Source organism: Branchiostoma belcheri, unplaced genomic scaffold (genome assembly GCF_001625305.1).
Source record: "Branchiostoma belcheri isolate BF01 breed outbred unplaced genomic scaffold, Haploidv18h27 scaffold75, whole genome shotgun sequence".
NCBI classification, from domain to species: Eukaryota; Metazoa; Chordata; class Leptocardii; order Amphioxiformes; family Branchiostomatidae; genus Branchiostoma; species Branchiostoma belcheri.
The window spans coordinates 276,722-291,921 of NW_017804409.1; the positions used below are offsets into that span (position 1 = coordinate 276,722).

General features: G+C 41.1%; 1 protein-coding gene across 1 annotated transcript in view; it reads left to right on the plus strand.

Annotated features, from left to right (window-relative positions):
- The first annotated feature begins 6,969 nt into the window (after positions 1-6,969).
- LOC109485364 overlaps positions 6,970-15,200 on the plus strand; it is a 20,548-nt gene continuing 12,317 nt past the window's right edge. The window contains exons 1-3 of the mRNA XM_019788922.1: positions 6,970-7,072; positions 8,497-8,603; positions 14,171-14,309. Of these exons, the coding sequence (XP_019644481.1) occupies positions 6,970-7,072; positions 8,497-8,603; positions 14,171-14,309 (349 nt within the window). The remainder of the gene's footprint in view (positions 7,073-8,496; positions 8,604-14,170; positions 14,310-15,200) is intronic.

Consider the following 15,200-nt stretch of genomic DNA (forward strand, 5'->3'; position numbering starts at 1 on the left):
CAAAATGAGCAAATATATACCGTAAGGTACAAAAAAATCTTTGACAATGATACCATTGTCGTAGAATGCCAAAATTAAATGAAAAAGATGAAAATGTGAAGAAATGAATTTGGAGTGTAGATTATTCGCCATACCATACTCCGTGTCATTTGTTCAACCTTCATGACTACGTAGATTTCATGATGAAAGCAACTTTTTTTTTTGCAAAACTTTTTTTTATTCGCACGCTCGCATCAGTTTTGGGGTCCCCAGAGGATGTCATCCATATAATCAAATCAACATGGCCTTACAGTAAAAAAAAGAGCTAAAAACGCAGTTTTTCAACTTTAAATAATTATTATCTATAATTCATCATCGCGGCCATATTTAAAAGATCCCTTGGACAGAAATCTGCGGAAATCGTTGGTCTTCCAAACAAGCTCTCAATGAGGTAATCTGAACAATTTTTGGGAGTGGTTAAAATACCACGTTTGCACACATGCTATGCTACAATGTACTTGGATATGGGGACCCGGATTTTATTAACAGCGTATACAAGAATTCTGACCTTCAAGGTCACCCACAATGACGACAGTAGCTTCGTTACATGTAACATATCCACAATAAAATCATGGCATAGATGTAATGTCTTGAAAACGTTTCCTATTTGTAGAACAGTGGAATTTCCTGTTCCGTGGTTCCCAAGTAAAAAAGGGCTTGAAGTTGTTAAGCGGCTTTACTGTAAATGACCGCGGGTAACCCCGGATCGAACACCCGTTCGGTTTGGATGACGTCATATCGAACAAGATTCGCGGGTTCGGGGAGTTCGATCTCCATAGCAGCAGAGTGGGACTTTTGGGCCCAGATTTTACCATCGTGTGTGTAATTAAAAGCAGTGCACTATTATATATTAGCTTTTATTAATATTAGTTTTTAAATTAGTGATTGCCCGGGTGGATTATAGGATAGAAATGTATTTAGCCTGGGTGCCATCCAATTTGTAACGGGGCTTCTTTGAATGAGTGCAATCATCATCATTATCTATTATCCTCCAAAGAGGTGTAGCATACAAAGTTAGATCGCCAAAACTGTTTGTCATGCATCACAGAGATAAGTTCCTGGCCCTCCAAGACTGTTTCAGTTTCAATAAGTTTCTGAAGTGTTATATTTGGACGTCCAACTCTTCTCTTTGTATCAGGGTTCCAAAGTAGAAGCCTACTGGCTGGTTCTACACTACGTACAACATGACCGGCCAAGCTTAGTCATCGACATTTAACTACTGTTACATTTGGAATGAGTGCAAAATGAGTGCAAAAGAGCCGTTTTAAAAAACTCGAATGTCCCCCAGGCTGAGATATGTAGGCATCATGTGTGTGATGGTTGTGTTGCTGAACAAATAAACTACACAGATACTCACTGAGCTATGCCCACTGCCACTGCTTTGCTGTCTTCATTTCCTTCTGCATCTTCAAGTTAACTGGTTTGCTGACTGCCGTCATCGCAGGTTTCTCCCAGACAAAACAGCCAGCACTCCGCACACACCTGACAAAATGAAAGAGTAATCAATCACTGTGATGCAGAAAAAATCCTCAGCCAACATTTAATGACCTGATACATCTCTTTGCTTCAATGCAATCTATAAAGTGTCTAAGGCTAAATTGTTGAAGTATTTATAATGGTACATGTAGTATGTTAGCCCTCAGAGTTCTTCAATAACACATCTTAGAAGAAAGGAAATTTAAAGTTCTTACAACTTGGAAACCAATGTCTCACCTGTACAGCCTCTTCACTTCACTGTGTCTTTAGGTCAACAGGTTTGCTGCATGCATGAGTCCATCTGGTCTGGTCTAGTTTGGACAGGAATTGCCCGTCATCACAGGTTCCTCCCAGTCAGGACAGGAACATCAGGACACACCTAACTAATATGTAAAGATCAAGTTAAGTGTGATACGCTAAACATCTCCAAGCAATGCTGAGTGACCATGAAATGAGAATGAATGAACTAACAACATATCCAAGAAAAAAGGTAAAGTTCTTTCATACAAGTTGTAAACCAATGTCTCACCTGTACAGCCTCTTCACTTCACTGTGTGGTTAGGTCAACAGGTTTGCTGCATGCATGAGTCTATCTGGTCTGGTCCAGTTTGGACACTGAGTTGCCCATCATCACAGGTTCCTCCCAGTCAGGACAGGTACATCAGGACACACCTAACTATATACAGATCAAGTTATAAAAGTGTGATACGCAAAACATCTCCAAGCAATGCTGGGTGACCATGAAATGATAATGATAAAACTGCACAGTTTATGTTTTTTATGTTATGTTATTTCTATAAATTTTATTAAGACCAAAGTAAAAGGAATCATATGAAGCATTGCCTCACCTGTGGATGCTGTCATCTTGCTCTTGTGCCTCCAGATCACCTGGTCTTCTACTAGCCAGTCTTGTCAGGTTCAGACAGTCCTCCTTCACCAGCCATCTATTTATATAAAACATCAGACATTAAACTTAAGTAAATAATTTATGAAATGAAGAATTTAGATTTTCCTTACCTAATATTCATCTTGTGCCTTCAAGTCTCCAGGTCAGGTCTCACTTCCCCAATCTTTTCATGTTCAGAGAGAAGTCACCACTGCTATATGTCAGTCAGCAGCCACCTACATCAACTACACAATAATATAAGTTACACCCTTATCTCTAATTACATGTACACCAGGGAAATGATTATAAAATACAGAATTCAGATTGTTCTTACCCGTGATATTCTTCTGGGGTCTTCAAATGTCCAGGTCTTGTCCAATCTTCTCTTGTCAGGTTCTGACAGGAGTCCTCACTACTGCATCAGTCAGCAGCCACCTAACTATACAACATTAAAAGTTCAGCCACCTAACTATACAACATTAAAAGTTACACATTTGTCTCAAATAACATCAAAAGAATAGTAGGTAAAATGCAGAATTCAGATTCTTCTCACCTGATATTCTTCTGGGGTCTTCAAATGTCCAGGTCCAGTCTGGTCCAATCTTCTCTTGTCAGGTTCAGACAGGAGTCACCACTACTGCATCAGTCAGCAGCCACCTAACTATACAACAACATATTATCAAGTTACACATTTGTCTCAAATAACACCAAAGGGATAGTAGATAAAATACAGTATTCAGATTTTTCTTACCTGATATTCATCTGAGGTCTTGAAATCTCCAGGTCTTGTCCAATCTTCTCTTGTCAGGTTCAGACAGGAGCCATCACTACTGCATCAGTCAGCAGCCAACTACAAATGTAACTACAGACATGAAAAGTTACACATCTCAAATAATTGTAGGTAAAATGCAGAATTCAGATTTTTCTCACCTGACATTCCTCTTGGGTCTTTAAATTATCTGGTCTGGTCCAGTCTTCTCTTGTCAGGTTCAGACAGTAGTCACCACTGTTGCCTCACTACTGCATCAGTCAGCAGCCACCTAACTATACAGACATTACAAGTTACACACATGTCTCAAATAAGACCAACTAGCTGGTACTGAGGTAAAATGCAGAATTCAGATTTTTCTCACCTGATATTCCTCTTGGGTCTTCAAATCATCTGGTCCCGTCCAGTCTTCTCTTGTCAGGTTCAGACAGTAGTCCCCACTGTTGCATCAGTCAGCAGCCCCCCTATCTGCTAACTTACAGTCATAAATGTAATATGGACACTTGTCTGACAACACTGGATATGAAAGGCTAGGAAGTGTAAATACCTGAGCTTTGAAAATAAAGTCTGGATCATTGAGACAACCACGAAGCATTGAGAAAATGACAATGAACACAACTTTACAAGCATAACTTTGATATAAAACATATGGGTGTAGTCCTATTGTAATATGATACATGTAGTTGTTACAATACAAGAGACATTTTGAGGTAAAGTTTCCTATGTTGCAGATGTGAAATCTGAAACCACATTTTGGGTTGAGGGGGATACTTGCAGAGAAAAGTGGCACAGCAAGGAAACAAAAACCATAACAGTTGCAATATTACAAGCGTACCTTTGTCAGACAATATAATGAATGAAAGACCTTTATTGTACATTTTTGCTCATTGCGAACTAAGTACAGGTCATGGTAAATAGCGATGGTAGACTAAAATATATCTATAGTAAAACTACATATGTACAGGTTCTGCTTCTCGCTTCTTAAGACAGTTCTAAATGTAAGAACAGATGGAGTTTATAGTACAAGGATTATCGAGTTTCATGAGGAAAGTGAATTTTTCCTTTCTATCTAAAAATCTAAAGCTAGGGAAATAACCTTGTATATAATTGAAGAGAATCTTTCATTATCATATAAAGTACAGTCCACAATAAAATGACTCTTGTCTTCAATCTCATTTAAATTACAGTAATGACAAATTTTTTCTTGCAATGTGGTTGTGTCTACCCTTTTCAACAATAAGTTATATCTATAAAGCTACATCTACTACATTTTTAAATACTAGCATGCACCTTAGATTTCTTCACTTTAAAACAAATACCTCAACAAAAACTGTACCTGATGACCATAAAAAACGGGGATAGCAACAACAATAAAATAAATCAAACCCCTTCAACTGAAACTTTATGTGGAAAACATATACTTGCCGCAAAATGTTTTGAAAAATTGCAACCTTTCAGGGTAGTCAACTGTAGTGTTTGCGACACAAATACTTGGGCCTTGGTCGGTCATTTAATAGAATTACAGAATTAGTCTAAAGTGGAAGTGAACAAGCTTTTAAATCACATATAATAGTTAATACACTGCAAATGCTAATGAAGAACGAAAGCATGGTCAACTCGACTGAAGTTTCCAAACGTTTTGTATCGTATTCATTTCGGCATCTTGTTTACGCGAGTTTTTGGCGGGATCATCAAAAATACTTAAATGTGCAAACGTGCACATTCCAACAGGTGTTTTCAACCACGTGGGATAAAGACAAAGGAAATGAAAAAGACTTCTTAAATGCATAATTTCTTTCAACAAATATAACCTCAAAACGCTGAATAATTGACCTCTTGGTAGTCCTACACATACATTTAACATTCTACAAGCCCACCGCACACTGAAAATGTTGTTGAAGACGCGGCAACTTGACATTTCCCAAGCCTCAGTCTAAAATACAGAACTGGGTCGTTTCTTACGGACAATAATTTGACATGTTCCTACTATAGTCGCTAGGAAATAATGTCAGCCAAACAATTCTGGTTCACGTACATACCTGCAACAAGAAGCGAAGTCGTCTCTATGCCACGCTACTCTTCCCAACCGTCTCGCCATTTTGTCTTCTCCAAAATTCGCCAGGTCAGGAAATCCGCATTTTCTCCTCAAAACATCACCAGAACGGCACAAATCCACAGCGAAAACTCCCAAATATTCTGCTGCACACTTATTGAAACGTTCTACCGACGAAAACTAAAAAATGTACCCAAAACGTTTCAGCCCAGAGTTTTCCCGTCGCACGAAACCGCCATTTTGAAAGGACCATGTGCCAAACTTGTTTTTACACAGGTGTACAAAACAGCTGTCAAATTAAAGTGAACCTGATAATCTAATTATGACGACCAATGACAGCCCGTCTCGGCGCTAGGCACTTATGTGTGCAAAAAGAAGGAGGATTAGATATAGATAATTACGAAGACTTCTAATTTCAATCTCAGGGTCAAAAAATGGATAAAAATGCAGCTACCGTGTACTTGAGTATTTCTGTTATATCGACAAATAAATGTTTTTTTTTACGAATAAGTTTTGTGACCATAGTATGAAATATAACACTCTTGTCTAATTTTCATATTACTGTGAATTCATTTCTTTTCGCGGGGATTTCATTCCGTAGTAAAATGAACACCTTCCACCCACAAGCAAACCTGTCCTTGGTGCTGAACGACTCTCACGAGTGGCTGAATATAGGGCTTTTTCGTTAGTATTGTCAGAGGTCAACGACCTGCTTGCTGGTGCCCCCCTCCCAGCGTACCTCGGCCGAATGCCGACGTGGTCCCGCCACTGAGGCGGTGAAGCTCGCCCTAGAATGGACACACAGCCACGAAATTAAAACATAACCTTGGCGAAATTAAGTTAATCAACGTTTTAAGACACTACCGGCTATCCATTGGCAAGTTACGTAATTATGGCTTATGTTTCACACTGTTGCTGAATTTAATTAACTCTGCCAATGTCCTCTTTGAAATTAGGTTTGGGAGGTCTTTGACAACAAAACAATCATAAATGTCCCAGTAACAGTGTTGTGTGTTAGGGTGTGATCATTTCAGTAATCGCTGGAATAAACCTAACATAGAATATCATTAAAATCTATTACTCTGCTTCCCCAGGTATTATTTGACCTAACGTACATCATACTTCGTCACAAATATCATTTTCCTCACCTTCTTATAAAAGGGGCTCCTACCATTCTATAGTTTCTACTGCCCCTCACCCCTCTGGGAATCTGATCGAATGGTTTAGCCTGTTCCTGTCAGGGCATACTGACTTACTGACTTCAATACACACTTAGATGACATACACACGCACAGGAATTTAATTTTCATTCATTTCCAAAAAAAGCCATGTTTGTGACCATACTGCTTTTGTTTGTTGTTTTATTTTAGGGATCACAGAGGTCAAAATGAAGTAAAAAAAGAAGATCATAGAGAAAAAAACCAGCATTGCACCGCCAAATCTTTCCAAGTCAAAGAAAATGTGAAAGAGGAAAAAATAAAGAATTTACTGTTGGTTATACCATGTTCTATGTGTTCAGTCATTTGTTCAACCTTACTGATCACTTTGATTTCAAAGTATCTACCAAGGTATCTTTTTTTTTCTTTTTGTCTAATTTTTCCGTTTTTATTCGCACGTTCGCAACAGTGTTAGATATCCAAAGGACGTCATCCATATAATTAGATCATATGGCCTTAATTACTTTAGGAAACAACACCGTTAGACACAGAAAAGTGTTTGGATACGGCGGAGACAGGACCCGCCACGATGTTTGTCGTGTTTCTGGTTGTGTTTCTGGCAGTCGGTGTTCCCTCACCAGGCCTGGTCAGTACCGCCCCGGCTCCCGCAAAGGAAGACTTCTTCACCAGACGTAAGAACTTCACTAGTATTAGCCTCTACCAGGCTTCTGAAACCTGGGAAGCCTGGCAGAGTCTACTTCAGCCAAACAATACGGAATTAACGAATGTTCATTACTTTCCCAGTTATTAACCAAGAATTGAGCTCTCTCTCTCTCTCTCTCTCTCTCTCCCCTCTCTCTCAGAGTTATCAACCAAGAATATTGAGGTGTTCAAAAGCTCGTATGTTCCAAGAACTATCGTGGAACTCGTTGCCACCAAGTACAGTAGGGGCATTAGTCGTTCGGTGTAATATAGCTAGCTGCATGCCACCGCGCCGCGTGCCTGCAAAGTTGGCGTGTTGCGCCGAAGCAAATTTCCGTCTCGTAAACGGTCGTCGCCTTTCCGAACGGTCGACGACCGTTTTGAGAAAAGGCGACGACCGTTCGGGAAGGCGACGACCGTTCTGAGAAAAGACGACGACCGTTCGGAAAGGCGACGACCGTTCTGAGAAAAGACGACCGTTCGGAAAGGCGACGACCGTTCTGAGAAAAGGCGACGACCGTTCGGAAAGGCGACGACCGTTTACGAGACGGAATTTTGCTGCGCCGAAGTGCGGTTATACAGGCTATATTGATACAGGTATAGTAATAATTCCTAGATAGAAATCATTCACGGCCACGGTAGGATTCAGTCAACTTTAGGCCGCCATGCTGGTAGACCCCACGCACACTTCTTAGACTTCGCTTGTCTTGATTAGACCACTCTTTATTAAATTTACTACTCCGGTGGTCAAACACAAAGCCACCATGGCACACCACACACTTGTTTTTCATTTTTTTTACGTAACCTTGTCCTGCCTTTGTTGGTGTTGATTGATTAAATCACACTCCTAGTGGCCCTCCCACCAAGAGGGTAGTCTGTTATTTCCTGTTGCCTTGTTCAACATTTCATTGCCGTTTAAAAGTGCTGCAGCAACCAGAAAATAATCCGTAAGGCCACAGCAAGTAATTTTTTATGGATGACATCAGCGCGCGCATTAATTTTCGCCTGATTTTGAAAAAAATACTGTGGTTAACATGCCGAAAATGGGCAAAGAAGGTGGATGGCAGATAACTATGAAGAGAGGAGACAAGAAAAGGCTCTGATTTAATGTTTTGTTTCTTACTTTGATGCAGTGACATGTGATGCTGGCTGTGTATATGTGATGTTCCCTCTGAATCAAAACCATTTGTACAATGATTGAGTCAAAATTTTAAAATGTAGGAACCTTGTTTCTTTTTGTCCCGTCTTGTTTTTTTTCGCTCATTCGCATTAGATTTGGAGTCTGCGGGGGATGTCATCCATAAAATTTACTTGCTGTGGCCTAAATATAGTACATGTGCCGTCGAATTGGCCCAGTGGTATATAGGCTAGCGGAAGTTTTCAAATTTGATAAGGATCGTTTCCATCCCTCCAGAGATCTGGAGTGAACTGAAGAAGTTGGCCTCTACCGTGGAGCGGCATGAAGAGATGCTGGTGCAAATCGAGCTTTTTTTCACACATGTGAAAGGCGTGGAGGCTAAGGTATGTGTAATACGCCAAGGCCCTCTTCATACTACTTTGCGTGGCCATAGGCTATCCTCTGGCCCCCAAGTTAGACCCCCTTTCCCATAGACGAAATGTTGCCTCTCTATCCCTCTTTTACCGATATTTTCATGGTCATTGCTCTGCAGAACTCACCCAACTAGTTCCACCACTCAGAACTTTTAAGCGTTCCACTAGGTTCTCCACTAGCTCACACAACTTCACCGTCCAAATTCCTTGTTCGAAATCTTTTTACAGTGACAGTTTCTTTCCCCGTACGGCCAAGCTTTGGAACTCCGGTCCCTCCCTGACAAGTGTTTCCCACCAACCTACAATCTACAGGCTTTCAAATCAAACGTTCACCACCATCTCTTGATCATAGCCATATTTCTCATCTTTCTAGTTCGATGTGGAGAAGTGGTCGTATAGGCCCTGCATTTAACTACTCCGTTAAAAAAAGCCTTGCAAGTCTGATTCAGGTGAATGACATATACCTGCTTATATAATGTTACCTGCCATCCTCGGTGTAGCTGTGCTTTTCCCTCGGCTTTGTTAGAACAGTGTGGCAGCTCCTGTGAGTTTTGACTGAACGACTAAAGAGCAGCCTCGTGTAAATTATAGCTCGAAGCTCGTTTATATGGTCTGCCAAAGGGCAGGTAATTACGTCTCCGCCAATCATGTCGCCTCGTCACACACGTACACGGTGGCTGTTAACGTTGCACCCAGCTGCAGCGACTGTCACCAGCTCGGTGATAATGGTTTGGTATAAGGTCTGTTACTGCCGGGGTTTGTCACCAGGGCTTGTATAAGGCCACAGCAAGTAAATTCTATGGATGACATCCTCCGCAGACTCCAAATCTAATGCGAGCGGGCGAAAAAAAAACAAAGGCGGGCCGAAAAAAACAAGGTTCCTACATTTTGAAATTTTGACTGAATCATTGCACGAATGGTTTTTATTCAGTGGGAACATCACATATACACAGCCAGCATCACATATCACTGCATCAAAGTAAGAAACAAAACATTAAATTAAAGCATTTTCTTGTCTCCTCTCTTCATAGTTATCTGCCATTCACCTTCCGGCATGGCAACAGACATCTTTGCCCATTTTCGGCATGGTGACCACTGTCAGAAGGCAACAAAATTTCTTTTTTTCCCCCTCAAAATCAGGCGAAAATTAATGCGCGCGTTGATGTCATCCATAAAAATTACTTGCTGTGGCCTCATGGCAGAACTGAATCAAGCTGATCACAGTGTATTATAACTTCTTTGCATTGCGACTATGCTGGAATAAAAGCTTCAGCTTGGGATAAAAATTTCAATCTACATTGAAACTGTAGCTGGCGGCTATTATGCCAGTTTAGAGGACATTAGGGAAGCTAAGTGGGCAATCATGACCAAACCTTTATACATGATAGACGGTAGACTGTATACTTAAGTTTGAACTTTGTAATTTATAAAGTTGGTTTGCTGCCTAACCTGGATTCAGACACAGTGAGCCCTATAATCCTACCGTGATAAAATTTTGTGGATGAAATCGCAGCAAAAAGTCTGGGAAACACGAAACTTTATCAGCTTGTCAATGTGAACAGTTTATTGTCAAATCTTGTGACCATACCATATATAGTGTAAGCTTCTGATTGTGAACTTCTATCTGCAGTGATTGACAGCTCTGCAGTGATTGACAGCTCTGCAGTGATTGACAGCTCTGCAGCGATTGACAGCTCTGCAGTGATTGACAGTTCTGCAGTGATTGACAGTTCTGCAGTGATTGACAGCTCTGCAGTGATTGGCAGCTCTGCAGTAGTTGACAGCTCTGTAGTGATTGACAGTTCTTTGTGATTGACAGCTCTGCAGTGATTGACAGTTCTGCAGTGATTAACAGCTCTGCAGTGATTGACAGCTCTGCAGCGATTGACAGCTCTGCAGTGATTGACAGTTCTGCAGTGATTGGCAGTTCTGCAGTGATTGATAGCTCTGCAGTGATTGACAGTTCTGCAGTGATTGACAGCTCTGCAGTGATTGACAGCTCTGCAGTGATTGACAGCTCTGTACTGAGCTCTGCAGTGTTTGACAGTTCTTTGTGATTGACAGTTCTTTGTGATTGACAGTTCTTTGTGATTGACAGCTCTGCAGTAATTGACAGTTGTGAGTCAGTGATTGACAGTTTTGCAGTGATTAACTGTTTTGCAGTGAACGACAGCTCTTCAGGGATTGACAGCTCTTCAGTGATTGACAGCTCTGCAGTGATTGACAGTTGTGAGTCAGTAATATTGACAGCTCTGCAGTGATTGACAGCCCTGGTCTGATATCTAGACCGTCTCCTGGATGGGCGGACCTGACATGGTGACGTTGAGCTTGTCCGGATCCGGCGAGGCGTTGTGCCGGCGAAGTTCGGTCATGGGCAGCGCTTCGCCGCGGGCCAGGGTCTTCCTGCGCCCGTCACGCTGCGGAGTGAAGTCGGTCAGCACCTCGGGCTGTGGCTCGGCGCAGAGTTCGAAGTAGGAGAGGAGGCAGAAGATGCAGATGACGAGGGAGACCGCCAGCAGCAGCCCCGTGCCCGCACCAATCAGCAAGTGGATCGCCTGACGCTTCTTCTTCAGCAAGAAGCTGTCGTCATGCCAACCGGGCCGGGCCGGGCTGGGATTGGTCAGCTTGGATTTGTGGTGGACCAACCAGGTGGAGTTGTCTGGTCCTGCAGAGGTCATGTCAAAGGGCACATCTGTAGGTTCATAGGGCATATCTGTAAGGTCAAATGGTGCAGCTGTAGGGTCAAAGGGTGCAGGTGTCTGGAGTTGTTCCTCCTTTGTGGCTTGTCCAGCGGTGAGAAGCGATGTGTAAAACATCAGGCTGACAGTCAGAAGCAGAGCTTCGCCAGGCTGCATCTTCGTATGTCTGTCAGAAAACACATATCATAAATTCAAGCATATTCAAATTTCATTTTCCATTTTATGAGGGCCTGCATGGGGGTTTGTGATTATGAATTACGCAAAATTTTCGTCGCCAATTACGAATTACGTTAAAGTTCAGAGCTGGTTTGGGGGCCGGGGGAGACTGCCTACGCGAGACTAAAAAGGCCTGATTACGCCTTACGAAAAAAGGGGATGCAGGCCCCCTTTTATGGAAAATTTGACTATTGTGACTAAAAAATATTCCAAATACTGAAAAATCATTTCAAAAATTATTATTAGAAAAACCCTTGGTGACTTGATCATGAAATAGACGCTATGCTGTACAGGTGAACTGCTTTGAGGGTGTTATTTGATCAAATGTTGGGTACGTATCAGCCTGAAATAGAAACATTTCTAACCAATCGATAGAAAACAATTTTTCAGAAAAAATATTCGAAGCGACCGGGCGAAAAAAAACAGGCCAATGCACCCCGTGATAGTCGGGAATATTACGATATGAGCCATGAAGTCAAAACTTCTAAAAACTTAAACAGCTAGGAGGAAAATGACTTTCTTCAACCATTGGAGCCAAAATGTTTCTTTCATTGAGCATTTTGCAGTTGATTTAGAAGCAAAATCAGAAAAAAATCAGAAAAAAATGGACAGGGCGAATTCGAGAAACAACAAATTAAATTGGTGTGGCCTTATATATAAACAATCTGTAAGCAAGAAATTGGACTCATTTTTCATTAAGAAGGGGGAAACATGGACTCACCTGGAGTCTTCTTGGAATGGTTTCTGCAAGTCCGTTTTCCTGGATTCTATTCGTACCTGTGTGTTACAGCTGTCTGTCTTCAGGTTAGCTCATCTCTGCCAACCCAAATTAGGAGACATTCGGTACGGGTCATTCCATTTCAGGGAGGGGGGAAGAAAGGTTTGTGGCAGAGGTGACTACACCTCCCTTAGGCCATGTTGATTTGATTATATGGATGACATCCGTGCCGTTTCAAAAAAAAGTTTTCAACCATACTGTAAATCCTACAAAACAGTTGCAGGATTAGGAAATATATACCATAGGTTGAAAACAAACATTGGAAAACGATACCAATGTTGTAGAATGCCAAAATCAAACGAAAAAGGAAAATGTAAGTTGATTTTTAAAGTGTTTCATTTCTATAAAGTGCAAGCCAACTTCATGTTGATCTATTAAACTGGGTCGTGATGATCGTTAAAAATCCCTTCTGGAAATATATCAAGCAACTTTATCAATCAACTTTGAACACCAGTATTCCTAGTACAAATACAAATACATCTGTACAACATACAAATGTGCAGATTTGCAAATGGAACAGTACAAAGTACTCAAAGGGTTTTACTTCTCAGGCTGGAGATTGACCTACAAGTTCTATCTCTCTCATTACCCCCAAGTAAACCACTCTCTATTTACCTCCTGACTGATGAAATGAGGTAGAAACAAGCTGATCATGCGGGCTCCACTAAACACGAACACAAAGCGGCCGCCTAGTTCTGAAAGCACATGTGAAACCATTTGCCCAGAATCATGAGCATTACACGAGACTGCCTGCCACATATTGCCAGCTCACCAGTCCTGGGGGTGATTTCTGTGCATTTAGAGACTTTATCATTAACTCCATTAGTTTCATACAATATGAAAGTCACATATTATGTAGCTAACCTTCCTGGAGTTTTGAAATTACATTATTACAGCTTATTACAGCACTTTCAGACTTTTTCGCTTCCCTCCTAATGCACAAAACGGCTTGTTTCCACCACAGCTTATTGGAAGTAGGGAAAAGGTTAGAGCAGTAAAGACGGTATCTTCAATGTCTTCAATGCATTTTGTAACTTGTAGTGGATACTATTATTAATGTATAGTTTACTAGGAATGTCTTCACTAGTACTGTTAATTATACAGTTAGTAGTCTTTGTTACTTTACCATGGACGTGTTCACTGTTAATTATATGTGTTCTCCAACGCATCTTTGTTTATCAGCCATCTAGAAATCTGGGATCATGTTACAATGGCAACCTTGGGAAATGTCAGTGAATGTGAGTAACGATAATGAAGTTAACAAGTCCCTGCCACACCTGCTCCCTAACGAGCCTTGTATATGCCCCATCAACTTCACTCCTGTTAAAGGCATCCAGGTCGCTTCTCTGACAGCAAGAAGTCGGGATCAAGCGACATTCTAGCAACTTCAAATCTTGCAGCTAGAAGAAAAGCTTGTGGGCGCACCAACCACTAAGTATCTGATACCAGTCCAAAAAAGAACAAGAAACAGTCATGCCTTCAAATATCAGAGTTATCAAGCAAGAATTGATTAGTAGAAGTGTTCAAAAACTCGTTTTTCCCCAGAACTATCGTAGACTGGAACTCAAGCCACCAAGCACAGTTGAGGCATCATCACTAGAAAGCTTTAAACAACTCCTGCAATTAAATGTGCAGAGATTGAGTGTAACAAGTCGTTCGGTGTGATATAGCTAGCTGCCGCCACGCCGCGTGCCTGGGAAGCTGGTGTGTTACGCCGAAGGGCGGTTGTACCGGCTGTACAGATACAGACATTCTAGCAACTTCAAAACTTGCAGCTAGGAGGAAAGCCTAACGTAGTGAGTGTACATTAAAATGGCTATGGATTTTTTTCCTTTACTCTCTAGGTGAGTGTCTTGGAGGAAAAGTTGATGGAAATCCGAGAGAAAATTTCAGCCGACCCTGACGATCCACAACAAGTTGAAGAAGCCGAAAATCTGCAACTTCCCTCAGCTGAAGAGAACCAGGAGACCGCGTGTAGGAACGGTAGGAGGACTTGAATTTGAAATGAGAATTCAACGTAAAGACAAATATTTTTATTATTATTATTTACTTCATAGGTCACCACAAAACAAGGCTCATGAGAGCCACTCAAAATATTTTGGGTTACAGTACAGCCAGTGAGGACAGATGTTTGTTGACCTTAGACTTAAAAAGTTTAAGGTTATACTCATAAGGGAAACAATCACGAGGTAGCTTATTCCAAAGTGATGTTGTTCTGGGAAAGAAGCTTTCAGAGTGGAACTTCCTCCTAAGAGGTGGTGAATGGAGGAAAAAAGGGCGATTTGCTTCAGTGGAAGTGGCAAGACGTGTCCTTGCTGAGAATGTTCGAAGTAGGGGCACTAGCGAATGAAGTTTTACGGAGCATTTACCGTGGAAGTAGCGATAAAACTAGAGTTCGATGATCTCATACCTCCATGACATGTGTATTGTTTTCATAAATCTTACGCATGGTGATGACCACCTGTAATTGGCTTACATTTTTCACCGCATATATTCAAATCATATGAGGCCATTTGCATATATTGTATCAATTGATCATACTCTCCACCAAATGACAGGGTTATCTTAAGAAATAAGGCTATTCTAGCGTTTCCTCATAAATTATGCAAATGAGGTCCTGATTGACATAAATTATGTTTAGTGATGTTCACCTTCACTGAACTTCCAATTATGGCAAGTATTAAATTCCCAGCAGTTACCACCATAAAATTGTACCAATTTGCCATTTATTATGCAAATTAGGTCTTCCTTTACATAATCGATATCTGCCAATGATCTTGTCGTTCTCACTAACATATGTCTATAGAGTTTTATAGCCCTAATATGAAATACAGCTGATTTATAGAATTTCCTCATTAATTATGCAAATTAGAT